We start from the raw sequence: 23,457 nt of genomic DNA, 5'->3' as shown, positions 1-23,457 counted from the left end.
TTACTTAAAGGTCTTGAGTGAGTTGCCTCCTAGCTTTACAGCACAATCCTTGGCTGCCGGGCATTGGTTCAGTTTGCTGGGCAGCAAGTGGAGCAGGAATTGTCGAGGTTTGGCCCTGGATGGTTGTGTTGATTTTCATTCATTCATTTGTACTTATTGAACGCTTACTGTGTGCAGAGCACTGTACTAAGTGCTTAGGAGAGTTCAGTACAATAATAAACAGACACATTCCCTGCCTACAATGAGCTTGCATTCTAGAAGGGGAGACATACATTAATATAAATAAATGAATTACAGATATGTACATAAGTGCTGTGGGGTTGGGAGGGGAAAGAAAATTTTCTGTACTTTATCATATCTCTCACCCTCTGGCCCATCGACCTAGAGCTTGCTACCAGTCGAAGGAGAATTAGGCCTCGAGCGTCTCCCGGCCATGTGAAAATTACCTTGAAACCTTCAATCAATCTGTCTATCAATGGTATTTCATGAGTGCCTACTTGGTGCACAGCACTGTACTAAGTGCGTAGGAGAGTACAATATAACCGTATCCAGAGTGTTTCAACCTACGTCCATCAAAACCTCACTTTCTGTGTTTTCTTTTGTTGCTGTTGGTCTGAATCTCCTTCCCCATGAGGTGTCCAATGATGATGTAGATGAGAGATTGAAAAGACATGTTTTCCTTACCTATAAATGATCCTGAATACCAGGATATTTCAGCGAAGGCAGGACGTTAACTGGTCATGATTGTTCGGGGGAAACATAGTTATTTACCATGAATTTCCTGTTTCATTTGTTTGTTATTCTAGCATGGTTCCCAGATGGTGTAATCCCAGCATCCTTTATAGTCCCCTTCTAGACTGTGAGCTCACTGTGTTCAGGGACTCCGTTATGTTGTACTCTCTCAGGCGTTTAGTACAGTGCTCTGCACCCCATAAGGGCTCAAAAAAGATGATTGATTGATACCCGGTCAGTGGTTTACCTGCCAGGCAGCCCTGAGGATGTATTCTCGTTCAGTGAGCGATTCACGGTGCCGACACTGAACATTCTCCTCTTCTTCTCCTCAGATGCGGTCTTTGCCTTCCAGTTGCGGAATCCGGTGCACAACGGGCATGCTCTGCTAATGCAGGACACCCATCAGCAGCTGCTGGAGCGGGGCTACCGGCGCCCCGTTCTCCTCCTACACCCCCTGGGCGGCTGGACCAAAGACGATGACGTCCCGTTGCCGTGGCGAATGAAGCAGCATAATGCCGTGCTGGAGGAGGGCGTCTTGAATCCAGAGACCACCGTGGTGGCCATCTTCCCGTCTCCCATGATGTACGCTGGACCCACTGAGGTAAGCGCCAAAAAAAAGGGAATTTCAGAAGAAACTCAGCATGGCCTCATGGAAAGGTCATGGGTCAAGGGAGTCAGTGGATGAGGGTTCTCCAACTACCGTGTGACTGTGGGCAAGTCACATCACCTCTCTGTATCTCAGTTCTTTCCTCGACAAAATGGGGATTCAATACCTGTTCTCCTTCCTACTGAGGCTTTGAGCCCCATTCATTCATTCAATTGTATTTACTGAACGCTTACTGTGTGCAGAGCATTGTACTGAGCACTTGGAAAGTACACTTCAGCAACAAAGAGACAGTCCCTACCACAATGGGCTCACAAAGCTAGAAGTGGAGAGACAGACATCATAACAAGTAAACAGGCATCAATAGCATAGAATAAAGAGACCTGGTTATCTTGTATCTTCCCCAGCAGCCAATACAGTGCTTGGCACGTCGTAAGCACTTAACAAATACCACAATTATTATTATTATTGTTATTACTATCATCATTATTAACTCTGTCATACCTTGTGACAGGCTAGCTTTTTGAGCGCGTAATATGCACACCCAAAATCACTTCAATCTTTTTCTTACCTTAATCACTTTCATCTCTTTCCCAAATATGTCCCTAATTCAGTTCCTAGACAGGCTTTCTTAGAAGCATCCGTGTCTACATTGTAGATGCATTTGAGGGAAGTTAAGGGGAAGAGGAGAGACCGAATGTTGCAAACTCTGGGACGCCTGTGGATTTTATCCTTCACCATACAAGGATTCTAATCCTGTATAGATACTAATCCTGTATAATTGGCCAGGTACTTGAATGTAACTTTTAGCCCTCCTTCACCAAGACCCTGTCTCCCAAGGTCATGTGATTCCCTCAGCTTTCTTGCGCTTCCACTGGCCTGGAATTTTCTCCCTTTGCAAATTTCAGACACCACAGCTCTCCCCATATTCAAAGTTCTCCTGAAATCCCAACCCCTCCAGTAGGCTTTCCCCCATTTAGTCCCAGCACACCAAATCATCTAAACCCACTAGCCATCTCTTGCCCACATGTATTTATTTATATCCTTCCTCAGCACGTGTGTGTGTTTATTTCAATTGGACGTTCACTCACTTGTTCTATCTGAAAATGTTTTGTCTTACCTATTAGTGTAAGCTTCTTCTGGGAAGAGAACATTTCACTTCCTTCTGTTGTGGTTGAGTACAGCACAACAGAGTTGGTAGACGCATTCCCTGCCCACAGTGAACTTAGAGTCTAGAGTTATTAGGACTATTGTTCTGAACAATAGATTCGTCAAATTAAAACTTTAAAACACTTTTAACTACCACAGACCTTTTTTTTTATATAAAGTATGCTCTCATTTTTTTGTACTATTTGGGACTGTTGAGATAGAATTTAAAATGCATTTTCTTTATTCTACTTCAGGGTAATTATATCATGCAAACATCGCTGCTTTAAATTAGAATTCATAATGTGTACCTCCTTTTGTTTTAATATTTAGGATTACCGTGTTAAAGGAAAAATATTCTGCTCAGAGTAAATTAAGACCCATATAGCATAGCATACAGAAATGAACATCAACTGTGCAATAGGGAACAGCCACACTCTTGGAGAGCACATGATTCAATGAATAAACTATGGAAAACTGAGAAAACTGAAGAAATCCATGGAAAGTGCACAGAAAAGAGACAATTGCCCCAGGGTCCGCCTAAAATCTCTTATATTGTTTACAGATGAAAGATGTGTTGCACATAATGCAACTTTTTATTTGAATATGGAACTAAAAGGAAAACATTTTTAACTGCTATATAAAGCCAACGTAGTAAATTTGGGGAATTATCTTAGGAGAAAATATCCTTACTATTGAAGATAGATTGTTTTCTTTTTAACTGTGGTAGTACATGCAGTGAAAGCAGCAGTTGGCCTAGTGGACAGAGAGCCTGGGCCTAGGAATCAGGGGATCTGGGTTCTAATCTTGGCTTTGTTGCTTGCCTGCTGGCAGGCGAGTAACACAAACAAATCACTCAATTTTTCTGGGCCTCAGTTTCCCCATCTGCAGAATGGAGATTCAATACCTGTTCTCCCTCCTATTCAGCTTGTGAGCCCCATGTGGAACTTGATTAGCTTGTATCTACCCCAGGGCTTAGTCCATGCTTGGCCTGTAGTAAGTACTTGACCTAGTAGATAGGCCACCACTTGTCTGCTGTGTGACCTTGGGCAAGTCACTTGACTTCTCTGTGCCTGTTGCCTCTTCTGTAAAATGAGGATTGAGACTGTGAGACCCACATGGGACAAGGACTGTGTCCAACCCGATTTGCTTGTATACACCCCAGCGCTTAGTACAGTGCCTGGCACACAGTAAGCGCTTAACAAATACCATTACTATTCTTATTGTTATTAAGGCATGGGCCTGGGAGTTAGATGTGGATTCCAGTCTGTGACCTTGAGCAAGTCACTTGACTTATCTGTGCCTCAGTTACCTCATGTGTAAAATGGGGATTAAGACCTGGAGCCCCAGGTGAGAAAGGGAGTGGGTTTTTTTTTTTGTTTCGTTTTTTGTTTTTTGTTTTTTTTTTAAATGGCATTTATTAAGTGCTTACTATGTGCACAGCATTGTTCTAAGCACTGGGGAGGTTACAGGGTGATCAGGTTGTCCCACGTGGGGCTCACAGTCTTAGTCACCATTTTACAGATGAGGTAACTGAGGCACAGAGAAGTTAAGTGACTTGCCCAAAGTCACACAGCTGACAGTTGGCAGAGCCGGGATTTGAACCCATGACCTCTGACTCCAAAGCCCGTGCTCTTTCCACTGAGCCACACTGCTTCTCACTGAGCCAAATTCCAACTGACTATCGTGTATCTATCTCAGTATTTAATACAATGTTTGGAGCATAGTAAGTCCTTAAAAAACGCTTAACAAATACCATGAAGGACCAAACAACAACAAAAAAAGCAACAGCAAAAAAATGCCACAATTAATCTTGTCTATACAGTAAAGCTCTAGTGGACCAGCTTTCATCTCGCCCAGTCTTGGTTTTTCAGTGAAGAAACTGGACATTGTTTTATTTTGGAAAGTGGCTTTATAATCTTTTGACCTGTCGGTGGGCCCGATTAAAGTTGTTTGGTCAACTGTGTAGGCCTGTAGCCAGTCACTTAGCACATCTCTTCCCAAATATTGGGTGAGTTGGCTTCCTCTGTCCCTGGGGATCCGGCCCAGAATGCCATCTCCTAGACCATGAGCTCGTAATGGGCAGGGACTGCGTCTCTTGTTGTATTGTACTCTCCCAAGCGCTTAGTACAGTGCTTTGCATACAGTAAGCGCTCAATAAATGCAATTGAATGAATGAATATCTTTGGATTTTTGACTGGAATCCCTGGAATTAGAGAGCCCGGCTGGATCAATCATCAACCTTCCTTTGGAATGTTGGCTCCTGCTCTCTGGAATGGCCCCCAGCTGGTTTCATTTCATTTAATCAAATCAGTCATTTGTATTTATTGACTGCTTACTGTGTGCGGAGCACTGTACTAAGCACTTGGATGAGTACAATATAACAATAAACAGACGCATTTCCTGCCCAGCAGTGATCCCTCTAGATCGGAAGCTCCTTGTGGGCAGGAAACATGCCGTCCAACTCTGTTTTAGTCTATTCTCCCGAGTGCTTGGTACAGTAAGCGCTCAATAGGTACAATTGATTGATTGATCGCCTACCCCGTGCATGGTGGGGAGGAACTTGAGACCCCCCAGAGGGACCCAGAGGTGCTCAGCTCTGCAGGACACCTCTGACAAGCTTCAGACTGCCCCTGCTGCCTCCACCATCTATTGGGTTCTAATCCTGGTTCTGCCACTTGTCTGTGTGTGACCTTGGGTAAGTCGCTTCACTTCTCCCTGCCTCAGTTACCTCATTTGTAAAATGGGGATCGAGACTGTGAGCCCCACATGGGACAGAGACAATATCCAACTCGATTTGCTTGTATCTAATCTACCCCAGCACTTAGTACAGCGCTTGGCACATAGTAAGAGCTTAATAAATACCATCATTATTATTCTGTAGTTTCCTCATCCCGCTGCCCAATATGGCAGCATTGTTATTATTATAATTATGGCTTTTATTCTGAGCTGTTCTAAACTCTGGGATAGCCACAAGTTAATCAGGTTGAACACAGTCCCTGTTCCATTTCGGGCTCACGGGCCAAGTAGGTAGGGCCCCATTGTACAGTTGAGGAAACTGAAAAGTTAAATGACTTGTCCAAGGTCACACAGCAAGCAGTTGGCCTATCCGGGATTAGTACCCAGGTCTTCTGACTCTAAAACCCTAGCTCTTTCCACTAGCTGACCCTAAACCTTAACAATTCATCATAAACTCATCCCAAAATCACATCTCAAAATCACTTGCTGAACACAGCCATTTAAGGGCTCTGTGGAGTCCTTATGAATTCCTATACTTCTTGCAGGCCACAACTTTTAAAAATTCCATCAGATGAAGAAAAATTTGACGTGTGATCGTCAAAGAAATCAGTGGCAGAACCAGCATTGAGCAACTGCTCTCCTGTAATAGTGCTGTGTTTTAATGTCCTAATGTCTCTGCATGGGACAGTTTGGGGAACCCCTAAAAATGGCAATCTGGTATGACATTCCTGTGAGACTCAAGATTCCACATCTTCCTGGGAGTGAGAGGACATGGGTTCTAGCACAACTCCACCATTGGTCTGCTGTGTGACCTTGGGCAAGTCACTTAACTTCTTTCTGCCTCAGTTTCCTCTTCTGTAAGATGGGGATTAAATCTTATTCCCTCCTACTTAGACTTTGAGCTCCGTGTGGGACAGGGACCCTGTCCAACCTGATTGTCTTGTTTGCATCCCCAGCTCCTAGGACAGCACACGTAGTAAGCACCTAACAAACACCATAATTATTATTAATTGTCAAGACGGACAGTATTTATTGTGCACTGCAGTTTATGCATTCCCTTTCCTCAAATGTCAATGCACCGCACTTACGAGTTTTCCTCAAATCTCCCCTCAGCCTTCTAGAAAGACCTTTTAGTAAAATAAAAGCATCCCGTAATTTATGCAGCATTTCCAGTGACGTCAGAAACAAAATTGCCGATAGTTCCTGTGCCAACTAATAAAAAACACTTCAACAAAGCACCCAGGGAAATCTTCCTTTAATCATTTTCTGTAGGTCATTTAGAAGACATTGGTACCAGATTTGTTACTGTAGCAGAAATAATTTTCAGAATAAGCAGCAGCTGTTAAGCCTGTTTGGTTATCACACTATGTACATGATTTTTCTGGTCTAAAAGATGAATGGAGAGGTTCCCCAGGCCTCAGGTTCGGATAGGGTTTTTTTCAGGTTTTCTAATGAAAAAGACTGTGTTGTGTAGGCAGTGGGGATGGGTTGCTGCCTAACCTTCTGGGAAAAGTTACCTGCTGTTGTTTGAGGAAAAGGAATTGTGGCTTTAAATCAGACAAATAACCCCGGTCAACGTACTTGGAAAAGTGAGTACATGCCTACAGAAGCATATTCATCCATTCAGTCATATTTATCGAGTGCTTACTGTGTGCAGAGCATTGTACTAGGCCCTTATGAGTTCGACCATCAGCATGTTGGTCAGTGAATAATAATACTAATAATGATGGCGTTTGGTAAGCGCTTACTGTCTGCCAAGCTCTTTTTAAGTGCTGGGGTAGGTACAAGGTAATCAGGTTGTCTCACATGGGGCTCACAGTCTTAATCCCAATTTTATAGATGAGGTAACTGAGGCACAGAGAAGTTAAGTGGCTTGCCCAAGGTCACAAAGCAGACAAATGGCGGAGCTGGGATTGGAACCCACGTCCTCTGACTCCCAAGCCTGGATTCTGTCCAGCCCGATTTGCTTGTATCCACCCCAGCACTTAGTACAGTGCCTGGCACATAGTAAGCACTTAACAAATATCATTATTATTGTTAGAGCCTGGGCCTGGGAGTTAGACATGGATTCCAGTCTGTGACCTTGAGAAAGTCACTTGACTTATCTGTGCCTCAGTTACTTCATTTGTAAAATGGGGATTAAGACCTGGAGCCCCAGGTGGGACAGGGAGTGTGTCCAACGTGATTATCCTGAATCTATCTCGGTGTTTAATACAGTGCCTGGAGCATGCTAAATGCTTAACAAATGCTTAACGAATACCATGAATGACCAAACACCAACAAAACTTTCCTCAAAGTGATTTATCGATCAGCTAATCATCTTGTTTGGAAACTTCAGGCTTGGAAGGTGGAGGTTTTCAATGGCCCCATTGAGTGGAAAGCTACCCAAATGGTGTTATCAGAATATTTCCAAATCACTGCCCTCTGAAATTCCCCAGTGGCATTGAATCTGCTAGCCCAACAAGGTAATGGAGCTGGGCTATCATAAAGGCAAGTGCTTTATATCATTTCCAGCTGCAGGGAATGCTGAAGACTTTTTTATGGCATTTGTTTAGCATTTACTCTGGGCTGGGTCGTAGTGGGAGCGGAGAGAGGATAGAGAGCTGATCAAGTGCCTTAATGGTGCTGGTCAGGAGTTTCTGCTAGATGTGGAAAGAGAAGGGCCAAACATTGGAGGTTTTTTGAGGAGTGGGAGGTGACCGGGAAGATGTGACCAGAACGATGCTGAGGAAAGCAGCTTGTGGAGGACTGAGGAAAATCTTCATCTCCCCGTCCCCGCTCCTTCCCTGGGCTACACTTTCAGGGAGAAGAGGCGGCTGGCCTCAGGCCAGCAGATTCCATTGTCTGCTCTGTGACCTTGAGCAAGTCACTTACCTTCGATGTGTTTCAATTACCTCATCTGTAAAATGGGGATTAAGGCTGTGAGCCCTATATGGGACAGGGACCGTGACTGACCCAATTAGCTTGCATTTACCCCAGCGCTTAGAATAATGCTTGTTACATAGGAAACACAGAACATTGTTATCATTATTAACGTCCAACTCTACAAAATCCATCCGACCCCCAAGAAGGGGAAAAGGCAGCTTCCGAGGAAGTTCAGTTAATCATTCGTTTCCGGGCTTTGTCTAATTTGGGTCATGATATTGAAGTCAAAAGGATAGCTGTTTCAGATAGGTCAGGGAATTCATTCATTCATACAATTGTATTTATTGAGCGCTTACTACATGAAAAGCACTAAGTGCTTGGAAAGTACAATTCAACAATAGAGACAATCCCTGCCCCAATCTAAACGACCTGTCTGTGTCCACAGCCCCTGCATATATGTTTGTACAGATTGTTACTCTATTAATTTTACTTGTACATATCAACCTGTCTGTGCGTGCAACCCATCTGTGCCCACAGCACCTGCATATATTTTTGTACCGATTTATTACTCTATTAATTTTACTTGTACATATTTACTATTCTATTTATTTTATTAATGATGTGCTTCTAGCTTTACTTCTATTTATTCTGATGACTTGACACCTGTCCACATGTTTCATTTTGTTGTCTGTCTCCCACTTCTGGACTGTGAGCTCGCTGTTGGGTAGGGACCGTCTCTATATGTTGCCAACTTGTACTTCCCAAGCGTTTAGTACAGTGCTCTGCACACAGTAAGCGCTCAATAAATACGATTGAATGAATGAATGAATTCAGAATTGGGGTTAAAAGATGTGGTTTCTTTATTGCTCTCAGTTGTTTGGCAACCCTCCCCCCACAGGGCACGTCATCTTTATCAGAGAAAGAGTGAATTTCCGTTAGGCAAGGAATTTGGAACTAGATTACAAAAGGTTCTCCTTCCAGCAATGAACTGGATGAATCTTTCATTGCAATCCAGTAAGATACACAGTACAATAACATTTTTTTTTTCCAGAGGAACTTTGATGTTCGGTCCTAGGAATACCAAAAATTTCAACTTTGAGAACTGGGGACATTAGAGAAGCAGCATGGCTCAGTGGCTTCACAGACTCCGTCCTCTCCTGTTTCTCCTCTTATCTCTCCCGCCATTCATTCTCAGTCTCCTTTGTGGGCTCCTCCTCCCCCTCCCATCCCTTTACTGTAGGGGTTCCCCAAAGGACAGTTCTTGGTCCCCTTCTGTTCTCTATTTACACTCACTCCCTTGGTGAACTAGTTCACTCCCACGGCTTCAACTATCATCTCTACGCTGATGACACCCAAATCTACATCTCTGCCCCTGCTCTCTCTCCCTCCCTTCAGGCTTGTGTCTCCTCCTGCCTTCAGGACATCTCCATCTGGATGTCCGTCCAGCATCTAAAACTCAACATGTCCAAGACTGAACTCCTTATCTTCCCTCCCAAACCTTGCCTTCTCCCTGACTTTCCCATCACTGTAGACGGCACTACCATCCTTCCCGTCTCACAAGCCCACAACCTTGGTGTCATCCTCAACTCTGCTCTCTCGTTCACCCCTCACATCCAATCCATCACCAAAACCTGCCGGTCTCACCTCCGCAACATCGCCAAGATCCACCCTATCCTCTCCATCCAAATCGCTACCTTGCTGGTTCAATCTCTCATCCTATCCCGACTGGATTCTTGCATCAGCCTCGTCTCTGATCTCCCATCCTCCTGTCTCTTCCCCGCTTCAGTCTATACTTCACGCTGCTGCCTGGATCATCTTTGTGCAGAAACGCTGTGGGCATGTTACTCCCCTCCCCAAAAATCTCCAGTGGCTACCAGTCAACCTAAGCATCAAGCAAAAACTCCTCACTCTCGGCTTCAAGGCTGTCCATCCCCTCGCCCCCTCCTACCTCACCTCCCTTCTCTCCTTCTACAGCCCGGCCCGCACCCTCTGCTCCTCTGCTGCCGCTAACCTCCTCACTGTACCTCGTTCTCACCTGTCCCGCTGTCGACGCCCAGCCCACGTCCTCCCCTTGGCCTGGAATGCCCTCCCTCCGCACATCTGCCAAACTAGCTCTCTTCCTCCCTTCAAAGCCCTACTTAGAGCTCACCTCCTCCAGGAGGCCTTCCCAGACTGAGCCCCCTTTTTCCTTTCTTCCTCCCCATCCCCCCAACCCTACCTCCTTCCCCTCCCCACAGCACCTGTATATATATATTTGTACAGATTTATTACTCTATTTATTTTATTTGTACATATTTACTATTCTATTTATTTTGTTAATGACATGTATCTAGCTTTATTTCTGTTTATTCTGATGACTTGACACCTGTCCACATGTTTTGTTTTGTTGTCTGTCTCCCCCTTCTAGACTGTGAGCCTGTTGTTGGGTAGGGACCGTCTCTATATGTTGCCAACTTGTACTTCCCAAGAGCTTAGTACAGTGCTCTGCACACAGTAAGTGCTCAATAAATACGATTGAATGAATGAATGAATAAGTAGGAGAGAGAACAGGTATTAAATCCCCGTTTTCCAGATGAGGTAACCAAGGCACAGAAGAGTAAAGTGACTTGTCCAGGGTCACCCAGCAGACAAGTGGCAGAGCCAGGATTAGAATCCAGGTCCTCTGATGCCCTCACCTGTGTTCTTTCCACTAAGCCACAGTTTCTCCTCCAGCTGGTGTCTAGGGGTGCTGTGTGTCTGACCTATCTCCTCGCTACTCCCAATCCCACCCCTTGGTTACGAATCTGCCTGGACTCTGGGAATGATTCTCAGACCTCCTGTCAGGATGGGAGGAGATATGGTTACTCAGGGCAAACCTCAAGAGCAGGGCTATGTCAGGGCTCCAGAATTCCTCATCCCATCTGCCAGAGGGAATTTACCATTTTAGGGCTGCCATTGCAGGTTTCTTTAAGTCAATTTCCCTGAGGAAAGTTGTCTTCAGATAATACTTTTGATCCGTGCAAACGAAGCCTTAATGCTGATGCTTAAAAAAAAAATCAATTCCCCTCGCTCCGGGTTCCCAGCGTACTAGATAATTGGTTTATAAACCTGACCCAAGAGGGTGGTAATGGAGGTCATACCCTCTTACGTGCCGGTGTTCCTCTGCAGGTCCAGTGGCACTGCAGATCTCGAATGGTGGCCGGAGCGAACTTCTACATCGTGGGCCGGGACCCCGCCGGCATGCCTCACCCGCGGACAGGAAAGGATCTCTACGAACCCACTCACGGGGCCAAAGTGCTCACGATGGCTCCGGGCCTGTTAACCCTGGAAATCGTTCCCTTCCGGGTCGCAGCTTACAATAAGAAAAAGAAATGCATGGACTATTACGACGCCGAACAGTAAGTGTCCTTCCCCTCCTTCAGCCCCTTCCCTAACCACTGCTGTAGGCCAGGCTTTTTTTTCCTCTGTAGGAATGTGCTGGAGAGACCGTCTCCTTGGCTAGGAAAACATAACTGGAAAGAGCCTCTCTGCACCTGCCACCATCAACGGTAGCTAAGTTTTCCCTTCCCCTGGGTCAAGAAGAGCAAGTAACCTGCCTTTTCTTTGGTGTAATCCATACTTTTTCCCTATAGGTTTTAGTTCCCAACTCTGTGTGGAAGGTCAGCTGATTTAATCGCATGCAAGTCCCAGAGCACGTGTGTGTGTTTAGGTGACTAAGTGGCAGAAATGCCGTTGATAACTTCTGTGTTTTGTTCAGTCTGGCTAGTAGTGCTCTCAAACAGCCTCCCTTTTAATCATTCAGAAAGCTAAATAATTACATCAGTTCTCATAAGATTTTCCAAAGATGAATTCTATATTAGTTCCAGGAGCGGCTCATTTTCTTGGAATTTTTCCTGTTTTGTTAGCAAATCTTAATAAGTTATGGCTTGGGAAACTTGAAAAACCTCCTTCGTTTCCTAACTTTTTATATTTGTGTGCTGAAATAGAATGAAGTTGATGGGAATATGTTGGAAAGTGATTAAAATTTTGTGGTGGGCAGATAGCCTTTGATGTAATGAAGAAACACAGTTATTAATTATGCACATATGAGGTTGTCTGATGTTTAATTAATGAAAGTCAGACCGTGCCAGCTTGGAAACAATTAATGATTTTATGGATATAACGTTTTCTGAACTAGGTATCTACGCAGGTTAAGGTTAAAGAAAGAGTAATTGCAACTCCTGCAAAGCTCAGCTGTCACATTTATTACTGGAGAGTATGCACAGTTGATATAAAAAATAGTAAGCATTTAAGTTATAAGAACTTAATGTGCTTCATATTGTTCATGAGCAATCACTCAAAACATTCAGTTTTAGGAATGAATAAATAAAAACCCATTCTTTCAGATGTTAGGAACAGGCTTATTAGTGGTAATTCTGGCATTATCCCTAACTGTAAAACTTAACCCTCCCCAGTTTTATACAATAGATCTCTCAATATATGGTGGTGATGGTGGTTGGTTTTTTTAAAAAAATTAAATACAAAATTATAATTACTGAAATGACATTAACTTGCAGAAAGCAGGTGGTCTTATTTCACTGTGTCTCTGCTTCCTCTCGTTTTCCAAGTTCTACCCTGTTGGCAGGTAAATCTGATGGCACAAGTTCCAGTTGGGAAGGCGTTTATGTTCACTGTCTTTCAGGAGGTGGAACTCCACCAGTCTTGTCTAATTAAAACAGTTCCAAGACCTGAAAGAAATTAAGCCAGACCTTTCAAAATCTGTGCATAATGAACCAAAACAGAACATCTGACCCACCGTGTTAATACTGTAATGAGCTACCGAAGTTCATTTGCCATCAGCCAAGGCATCCCTCGGGGACTGAGAGGACAATGGGAACGGGGAGCATTTTGTGATTGGATTTTTACCCAGTAGATTTGCCTTTTCGAATAGGGTGCCCCTCTGTACGATACAGTAGCCCACTCCACTGCAACCTAGATTTTGAGCTTTCTTGAGCACTTATGGGAGGAGATAGAGAAGATCCATGACAGATCTTTCTTTTTGACACATTAGACTAATTATCACTTCAGCATTTTTCATGCTTCAAAAAAGTTGGTACCCAATCATTGCAGGCTCTGATTGTTTCTCATTAGGACATTGCAGCGTCCCTTCCAGAAATAGTTTTGTTTTCATTTAATAGGACATTGTCACATTTTTCTCCCGCTTCAGTGGACATCTTTACTTAGTTTCAAAAGATTTTCAGGAAACCATTGACTCGTGATGGGCCAAACCCTCAAGCCGGCTTCAGTTTGTGTGCAGACCTCGCATATGCAAGTTCACACATGAGTATGATTAAATGCTGACTTTGAGGCCAAATTGAAAACTCCATCCTTTTTGGTTTTCCATTTCATTATAGCATGCGAGTTTTACCAGACTAGAGAGTAGCTCGCGGTAAAAATGTTCATTCAGATAAGTAACAACCAAGGTTGCTGGGAAACAATTTCTGGCTTAAATACATTTCTTGTGTGCTACTTGTACAGATTTTCCCTTTCCAAATATAGTCACTTCAGTGCACCTTCTCATATGAAGTTTTGTGTGAATGTAGTGATGAGATGGCCACCTTCTTAACTAGCCCAAGCATAGTTAGGCAGTGCAAGCTTTCTCATCAGTATATTATATAGTTGGTGAAATCTGAGCACTCCCAGAGAGTGTAAGACTGTGTGATGAGCTTTGGGGTGTGAGAGGAACATGTTAAAAAAAAATAGGTGTGTACAATATCCCTCCTTTTCCTTCCTAAATCCTCCCTTCCAGAGTGTGGTCTAGTGGGAAGTGCGTGGACCTGGGAATCAGGGGCCCTGAATTCTAATCCGTGGCTGTGCTAATTGCTTGCAGTGTGACCTTGAGCAAGTCATTTATCTTTTCTGTGCCTCAGTTACCTCATGTGTAAAATGGGGAGTAAAGCGTCTTCCTTCAAACTTAGACTGTGAACCCCAGGTGGGACAGCAATTTTGTCCAACATGATAAAGTTGTATCTACTTCAGGGCTCAGAACAGTGGTTGCTGCATAACTAAACAAATATCATAAAAAAAATGATCCTGGAAATATCCAACCTCGGCTTCACTGACACTGTCCTCTCCTCATTCTCCTCCTATCTCTCCGACCACTCATTCTCGGTCTCTCTCGTGGGCTCCTTCTCTGCCTCCCACCCCCTAACTGTGTGGGTTCCTCAAGGTTCAGTTCTGGATGCCCCCTTTTGCACTCCCTTGAAGAACTCATTCGCTCATATGGCTTTAACTTCCACCTCTATGCGGATGGTTTCCAAATCCACATCTCCAGCCCTGATCTCTCTCCCTCTCTGCAGTCTCACATTTCCTCCTGCCTTCAAGGCATCCCTACTCAGATGTCCTGCCATCTCCTCACACTTAACATGTCCAAAACAGAACTCCTTGTCTTACCACCTAAATCCTGTCCTCCCCATGACTTTCCCATCACTGTAGATGGCACCATTATCCTTCCTGTATCACAGACCCATAGCCTTGGTGTTATCCTTTCATTCAGTCGTATTTATTGAGCACTTACTATGTGCAGAGCACTGTACTAAGCACTTGGGAAGTACAAGTTGGCAGCATACAGAGATGGTCCCTACCCAACAACGAGCTTGACTCCTTTCTCTCATTCAACCCACATATTCAGTGTATCATTAAATCCTTCCTGACAGTTCAAACTTCACAGAATGGCTAAAAATCTCTCCATCCAAACTACTACCTCATTAATGCAAGCACTTATCCTATCATGGGTTCGAATGCCGACTCTGCCACTTGTCCGCTTTGTGACTTTGGGCAAGTCACTTCACTTCTCTGTGCCTCTGTTTCCTCATCTGTAAAATAGGGATTAAGATTGTGAGCCCCACGTGGGACAAAGCGTTAACCTTATATCTATCCCAGCGCTTAGAACAGTGCTCGGCACATAGTAAGTGCTTAACAAATACTATTATTATTATTATTATCCCACCTTGATTATCGATTATCTCTGGTTTCCTACTCCATCCCAGCCCACACATTTCTCTCCTGTAATGCCAACCTACTCACTGTTCCTCAAACTCACCTTCATATTCGGTTCCGGCCTTGAACTCCCTTCCCCCTCATAACCAATAGCCAGTCAGCCTCCCCACCTTCAAAGCCTTATTTCAAGCACATCTCCTTCAAGAGGCCTTTCCCACTAATTCCATATTTCATTCATTCAATCATTCAGTCATTTATTGAGCACTTACTGTGTGCAGAGTACTGTACTAAGGGAAAGTACAGGGAAAAAGAAAGTATTTCCTCTTCTCCCACTGCCTTCTGCCTTGCGCTTCCACTTGGATTTGTACGCTTTATTCACCCACCATCGTCCATACTGCACTTCAGAACAGATCTGTAATTTATATTAATACCTGTGTCCCTCTCTAATCCATCAGTCAATCAATCAATGGTATTTATTGAGTGCTTACTGTGTGCAGAGCACTGTACTAAGTGCTTGGGAGAGTATGATACAAAGAGTTGGTAGATATGTTCCTTCATTGCTTAGTTGAAAAATCCCGGGCTCGGGTGTTAGAGGTCATGGGTTCTAATCCTGGCTCCACCACCTGTCAGCCCTGTGACTTTGGGCAAGTCATTTAACTTCTCGGGGCTTGAGACTCTGAGCCCCATGTGGGGCAACCTGCTAACCTTGTGCCTACCCCAGCTCTTAGAACAATGCTTGGCACATAGCGCTGAACAAATACCATTATTACCATTACCCACTAGGAGTTTACATTCTAGATGGGGGTTAGACACGAATATAAGTAATTTATAAGTAGGTGCATAAGTACTGTGGTGATGAGGGTGGCGTGAATACCAAATGCCCAAAGTTGTCTTCATCTGGACTCTAAGCTCGTTGTGGGTAGAGAAAGTGCCTACTGGATCTGCTAAATTTTACTCCTCCCAAACGCTTAGTCTAGTGCTCTGCACACAGTAGGGGCTCAGTGACGGTGGGGGTGAATAAAGGGAGCAAATAAATAAACAATGAGAGATCACAAGGCATGCAATACAGTTCTCTACACTATATGCTCACTGAGAATAGCCAGCATGTCTACCAACTCTGTTGTGTTGTACTGTCAGGTAAGGCGACAAAGCTGGGGTGACTTCCAAGAGTGGGTGGTTTTGGAAGAGGCTGGGAAGGAAGGGTAGTTTGTCCACAGTCCAAGCAGGGGGAAATTGGGTAGAGGCAGGGAGAGGTGAGTATGAGGGATAACAATAATAATAATAATAGTAATAGTGGTATTTCTTAAGATTTAGTATGTGCCAGGCACTGAACTAAGTGCTGAGGGAGATACAAGGTGATTGGGTTGGAAACAGTCCCTGTCCCACATGGGGCTCACAGTCTCAATTCCCATTTTACAGATGAGGGAACTGAGGCACAGAGAAGTGAAGTGAGTAGCCCAAGGTCACGCAGCAAACAAGTGGCAGAGCCAGGATTAGAACCCGGGATCACACTGGCCCACGGACTACCTGGGTGATAGGGGTGAGCTTTCGGGGCTGGTTCAAGCTGATTTTCTTTTAATAAGGCTTTGAAGGTGGGGAGAGTGAAAGTCTGTTCAGATATAATAATAATAATGAAGGCATTTATTAAGCACGTACTATGTGCAAAGCACTGTTCTAAGCGAGGGGAGGGAGTTCCAGCCCAGAGGCAGGATGTGGAAAAGAGGTAGGTGCGGAGATGAGATCACGGTAAAGTGAATAGGTTGGCGTTAGAGGCATGAAATGTGCGGGCTGGGTTGTAGAAAGAAATCACAGAGCTAAGGTAGGAGGGAACAAGGTAGTTCAGTGCTTCCAAGCCAATGGTAAGGAATTTCTGATTAATGAGGAGGTGGATTGCAATCCCCTCTAGAGGTTCTTGAGGAATGGGGAAACATGGACAGAGTGGTTTATGTAGAAAAATGATCGGGACAGCAGAGTGAAGTATGGACTGCAGTGGGGAGAGACAGGAGGCAGGGAGGTCAGCAAGGAGGCTGATGCAATAATCAAGGCAGGATAGGATAAGTGCTTGGATTAGCGTGGTAGCAGTTTGGATGGAGAGGAAAAGGCAGCTTTTAGCAGTGTTTTGAAGGTTGAAGCATCAGGATTTGTTGACAGATTTAATATGTCCGAGGATAATGCCAACGGTCCTGTGAGGCAGGAAAGGTGGTGGTGCTGTCTACGATGATGGGAAAGTCACCAGGAGAACAGGGTTTGGGTGGGAAGATAAGGAGTTCTCTTTGGGACAGGTTAAGTTTGAGGTGTCACAGGGACACCCAGGTAGAGATCCCCTGAAGGCAGGAGAAAATGGAGACGGAGACGGGAGATGGAATGGAAATGGAGGAGGAGAGATCAGGGGCTGGAGATGTAGATTTGGGAATTATCTGCATAGAAGTGGCAGTTTGCAGTCATGGGAGTGAATGAGTTCTCCAAGGGAGTGGATGTAGTTGGAGAATAGAAGGGGACCCAGAACTGAGCCTTGAGGGACTCCCACAGTTAGGGCGTAGGAGGCAGAGGAGGAGCCCGTGAAGGAAACTGAGAAGGAGCGGCCAGAGAGAAAGGAGGAGAACCAGGAGAGGACGGTGTTATTGAAGCCAAGATTGGATAATGTTTCCAGGAGAAAGGGGTGGTCCACAGTGTCGAAGCCAGCTGAGAAGTCGAGGAGGAGTAGGATGGAGTAGAGGCCATTGTATTTGGCAAGAAGGAGTTTATTTGCAACCATTTAGAGGGCAGTTTCTGTGGAGTGAAGGGGTCAGAAGCCAGATTGGAGGGGGTTAAGGAGAAAATTGGAGGAGAGGAAGTGGAAATAGCGGGCATAGACAACTCGCTCAAGGAGTTCGGAGAGGAATGGTAGGAGGGAGATGGAGCAATAACTGGAGAGAACCATGGGGTCACAGGAGAGTTTTTCTAGGATAGGGGAGGCCTGGGCATGTTTGAAAGCAGTGGGGAAAAAGCCATTGGCGTGAACAGTTGAAGTTGGCAGTCAGTGAGGGAAGAAAGGAGGGGGCAAGTATTTTGATAAAGTGTGAGGGGATGGGGTGGGAAATGCTTGTGGAGGGCGTGGAGTTTGAGAAGAGGAAGGAGCTCTCCTTTTGAGATACTACTGGAAAAGATGAGAGAGTTGAAGAAGGGGCAGGAGGAGGAAGGGACTGGAGAGAAGAGCAGGGGAGATCACCTGTCAGAAGAGGTTCCCCATGATTTCTTCGAAGCTCCGAATACTTTTTCTGTATTCTTTCTCGAGCTGTCCCATTCGAACGTGAGCCCTGAAAAGACACAAGCTAAAGGCCATCTGCTGTCCGTCGTCTGTCCATGTGCTGATGTGAGGGGAGAGTCGCATGTGTAGACTGAGGATAGCGGATGTCTGTAAAATTTAAAAGGCTTCACAAGTGGCCCGGAGATGCTCTTCTCTGGAATCAGTCAAGATGCTGGCCACATGTAGTTAGTGTGTGAGTGTAAGACTTCAAGGGTCCCACAGTACACAGGCTCATGACACTTGTGAGTATTGCTTCATGGGATGTCTGTATGTGTGTGTACGTGTGTGTGTTGGAGAACTGAAACGCAGTCGACATTGGATACCGGCAGTTTCGTGCCAAACGGTTTGGGGACGGAAAAACAGAGATATGTTTGTGTTTCTTTTTTCAGGTGCCATGAGTGTTTTGTCATTAGTTATTGTTTTGAGAGACTACAATGTGCATAACTTGGAAAAATCAAACTGAAAAATGTCCTCGAATGACTTTTTTCCTTGTGCAGTTTCCAGGTAAATTCACTCCAGAGTTACTTTAAGAGGGCGCCAGGCATTTTTCTCTAAATTTCAGTTTCATTGAATTACTGCTCTTTATTTTTAACCCCACTGGAACGTTATCGATGGGCAAACATTAACGGAAAAAGTGCAGGCGTTTTCAGTTTTAAGGCTTCTCGAATCGTGCGTCTCTCCTGGCCAATCCGATGGCCAAGGGAAGGCAGAAGGGCTATGGTGTGTTGCTCAAGTAGAGCTTAATGGAAATTCCCCATAATTGAGGTGGAAATGAAAGTATGAAGCAGCCGAGAAATGTGTTTTCCTTAGTCCGGGTGCCGTAGGCTGAGCAAGAAACATGTGGAAACACAACCCACGCCTCGTGTGGCATTAAGGGCAGATGGAGTGTGAAATAGCATCGGCAAAAGAAATACCTGGGGACGTTGGTTCAGAAGGACAGTTTCTGAAGGAATGCAAGCAGATTCCTAGATTTTAGACCTTTTTTTTTAAACGATATTTAAGTTATGTGTCAAACGCTGTTCTAAGCGCTAGGGGTAGGTACAAGTTAATGAGGTGGGACACAGTCCCTGTACCGCAAGGGGCTCGCGGTCTAATTAAGGGGGAGAACAGGTGATCCCCATCTGGTAGTTGTGGAAAAAGAGGCACAAAGAAATGAAGTGACTTGCCCAAGGTGACACAGCAAGCAGTTGGCTGAGCCAGGATTGGAACCCAGGTCCTTCTGACTCACAGGCCCATTCATTCATTCATTCAGTTGTATGTATTGAGTTCTTAATAAGTGCTTGGAAAGTTCTCTCTCCACTAGGCCACACTGCTTTTCATTTGGGCTCAAGGAAGAATGAATTTTAATTGGGCTGGTTTGTTTTTTCCTTTCCTCAAAAAATCAGTACAGAGTCATCCAGTCCACTGCCCCTTTTGCATTGCCAGTGAGCATAAGCACTTTGTATCGGAATGATTTGGATATCTAACAAGCTATACATCGGTGTCCTTCTAAATGACTTTTGTGGGAGAGCATCACTGAATTATCGGAGGAGTGAAGTAGTATACAAGGCCTGGTGTATTTTACTGGTTCACCCGATTCTCAGCTGAACCAAGTAGGTCTGGTAACTAGCTCCTTAAAGCACAGCCGGCAGAGAGTTGGGGTCTCGGGAAGTCTTGAGCTAAGGAAATTTAAACAATCAATAGCCCTCACTCGATCCAATGCCAAGAGCCTGCGCGCTTAGGCCATTTGAAGGAGAAGGCGACAGAAATGCTTATGGAAGCCAGGTTGTGGCAGCCCTACATTCAGAAAATTGAGGAAAGTGTGGTGATTTCAGTGCTGAAGGGAAGCAGCATAGCCCAGTGGATAGAGCACGGGCCTGGGAATCAGAAGGACCTGGATTCTAATCCTGGCTCCGCCGATGTCCGCTGTGTGACCCTGGGCAAGTGACTTCACTTCTCTGGGCCTCAGTTACCTCATCTGTAAAATGGGGATTAAGACGGTGAGCTCCATGTGGGATAGGGACTGTGTCCAACTTGATTAGCTTGTACCTACCCCAGCGCTTAGAAGAGCGTTTGACACCGAGTGTTTACCAAATACCATCCTCATTATTATCATTATTATTATTTTTATGACCTGGAGGACCAGGTCAAGGTTTGAGATTTCCTTGAAAATAGTATGGAGAAGATGTCCAGTTTAGTTTGTACCTACGCCAGCGATTAGTACAGTGCCCGACACATACTGTTCAACAATTACCACAGTTATTATTAGTAGTTGTATAGAGTGGTTGGATTCTGATTATTTCTTTCCTTCATAATTTATTTTTTTTCATTACTCTTTAAGGAACCCTTCCTAAGGCATATCATGTATCTAGTAAGATGATGTGATGAATTCCTAAAATATGGAGGTGTTCTTTGTCTCATCTTCTGGAAGCATACTGATTTTGCCAAGACATACAAATTTAGCTCCCTAAATATGGGCAGCTGTCTTGCCTCCCTGCTAACCATGGAACAAGAAGAAATGGGCTGTAGCACGAAGGACTTAGGTGAGACAAATCACTTTCTGGCAGGGAGGGTTGCTAAGCATGAGAGCGGTGACAGGGATTACAGAACCTCCTTCTCTAGGACTCTTGAAGCAAGGGGAGAGAGTCTCATTTATCTGGCATGATTTAGGGTTTAGTCCTGCCTGAAGGTGAGGAAATGGAATTCACGACCCACCTCTCTTGTTTCCAGCTTTCTAGCCTTATTTTAGTCACTGTTTTTCAGACTTGCTGGATATATTTCAGCTCGGCTCGGTCGAATTCTATTCAGAACTTAGAAAAAATCACATGGGACAGGGGAAGGAGAGAGACTGAGACAGGTGAATATCACCTCGATTTATTTGTAGGAGTTTGAAATCCATCAAATGAGTTAATAACAACTCATTTCGTTTGGTAGGGTGGTTTGAAACACGTCCCCTTATTGTTGCAACTACAGTTTTCAACTACCATTATTCATAATAACAATGATGGCATTCGTTAAGCACTTACTATGTACGAAGCACCTTTAGTGCTTAGTAAGGATCATGAGGCAAGGAAGAAGAAAGTGAAAACAGTGCCAGTTTTTCTGTGAACAGCACAAGTGTAAGCATAACAATGGCGGGGGGGGGGGGGGGGGGGGGGGGGGTGTGTGTGTGTGTGTGTGTGTGTGTGTGTGTGTGTGTCTGGGCCTGTGTGTTCACATGCATAATGCGGTTTGAGATTGTGGATCCTGAATTGGTCTTTGCAGTATACACATCTCCAAGTTAATCAAGTTGGACACAGTTCATGTCCCACACTGGGGCTCACAGCCTTAATCCCCATTTTACAGATGAGATAACTGAGGCCCAAAGAAGTGAAGTGACTTGCCCAAGCTCACACAGCAGACAAGTGGCAGAGCTGTGGTTAGTATCCAGGTCCTTCTGACTCCCAAACCTGTGCTCTATCAACTAAGACACGACTTGAAGCGCTGTGTAGGACAGGGATTGTATCCACTGTGTTTCTCTTGTATCTACTCCTGGGCTTAGAGTAGCTTGGCCTAGTGGAAAGAGCACAGGATCCGGGTTCTACTCCTCGCTCCGCCAGTTGTCTCCTGTGTGACTTCACTTTTGTGAGCCTCAGTTAACCTCATCTGTAAAATGGGGATTAAGACTGTGAGCCCTCATGTGGGACAGGGACTGCTTCCAACCTGATTAGCTCGTGTCTACCCCTACACTTAGCACGGTACCTGGTACATAGTAAGCCCTTCAGCAGGACCCGAAAAATACCGCTATTATTCTTTTTGCTCTGCTAGATGTCTGCTGTATTTTGACTCACCCAGTGGATTTTTAAAAGCACACCTCAACTCCATATGTGTATGTACCTAGGCAGTAGGAAGTTTGGTAGGGAGGTTTGAAACACATCCCCTTATTGTTGCAACTACAGTTCTCAAAGTCGGCTTTTGCTAATAATTAGCTTTGTAAAGAACACATCTGTGGGCATTAGACTAGGACTGCTGTATAATAATCATGTCTCTTATGTAATTAACTGACTCTTACAGGCTCTCCCCAAAGAAAACAGTTGAATGCCAGAAGGATGTGGGAAAATACCTGTTTTCAATAAAGATTTGAGGTTGTTTTTTCTTGCAACATTGAAGTAACTATTGTGATCTGTACTGCTTTAACTGGCACTTTCTTATATTGCTATTATACTATCTCCTATGAAATCATTGGCAAAAATTGTAGATTCTTAGTGTCGTTCAAACTAAAAGTGCCATTTGGATTAAATCAACCTCTTGACTAAAACCGGTATTTACTTTATAAAACAATGCAGCTCTTTTTCATTTCTCCTAAGTAGTAATGTTAACAACTGGTTCATCTAATGGCCTGAGATGAACACAGTTAATCAGATACATTCACTTATTTTGTGTGTATGTTCTTGATCTTTAAGAATTATTGAGCCAGGGTAGTAGATCGTGTCCTGTTTTTTACGGTATTTATCAAGTGCTTATTATGTGCCAGGTACTGTATTAAACATGAGGGTAGATACAAGTTAATCAGGTTGGACGCAGTCGGTGTCCCACGTGGGGCTCACAGTCTTAATCCCCATTTTACAGATGAGGTAACTGAGGCCCAGAGATGTTAAGTGTCTTGCCCAAGTTCACACAGCAGATGAGTGGCAGAGCTGGGACTAGAACCCAGGCCCATGCTCTATCCACTAGACCACACTGCTTCTCCTGAAAAAGTCTGGTCTTTCCTTGATTTAAAAGCAATAGTTGGCCCAACCAAAATCCAATATTTTTCATGCAGTGGATTGGCTTTGTTTATGTTTTTTTAAAAATATTATTATGTGTTAAGCACTTACTGTGTGTCAGCACTGTTCAAAGTTCTGGCGTAGATACAAGATTTATCAGGACACAGTCCCTGTCCTGCGGTCTAAGTAGAAGGGAGGACAGGTATTGAACCCCCATTTTACAGATGAGGTAACTGAGGCAAAGAGATGGGTTAAATGGTTTGCCCAAGGTCACACAGCAGGCAGTTGGAGAAGTCAGGATTAGAACCCAGGTCCTCTGTCTCTCAGGCCTGGGATCTTTAGGCCAGTTGATGTTTCAAAATTGGAAAAGAAAAATGTCCTTTTTCATCTGAATCCCAGTCTTC

General features: G+C 44.5%; 1 protein-coding gene across 4 annotated transcripts in view; it reads left to right on the top strand.

Annotated features, from left to right (window-relative positions):
- Nucleotides 1-23,457, top strand: part of PAPSS1 (3'-phosphoadenosine 5'-phosphosulfate synthase 1) — an 86,391-nt gene that overhangs the window by 59,453 nt on the left and 3,481 nt on the right. For all 4 annotated transcript variants that reach the window (XM_038755157.1, XM_038755155.1, XM_038755156.1 and 1 more), the window contains exons 10-11: nucleotides 1,065-1,333; nucleotides 11,234-11,463. In XM_038755157.1, the coding sequence (XP_038611085.1) occupies nucleotides 1,065-1,333; nucleotides 11,234-11,463 (499 nt within the window). The remainder of the gene's footprint in view (nucleotides 1-1,064; nucleotides 1,334-11,233; nucleotides 11,464-23,457) is intronic.

Source organism: Tachyglossus aculeatus, chromosome 12 (assembly GCF_015852505.1).
Source record: "Tachyglossus aculeatus isolate mTacAcu1 chromosome 12, mTacAcu1.pri, whole genome shotgun sequence".
In the NCBI taxonomy this organism is placed as follows: domain Eukaryota; kingdom Metazoa; phylum Chordata; class Mammalia; order Monotremata; family Tachyglossidae; genus Tachyglossus; species Tachyglossus aculeatus.
The sequence above is the reverse complement of the archived record's forward strand: the minus strand, read 5'-3'. Positions and strand labels throughout refer to the sequence as shown.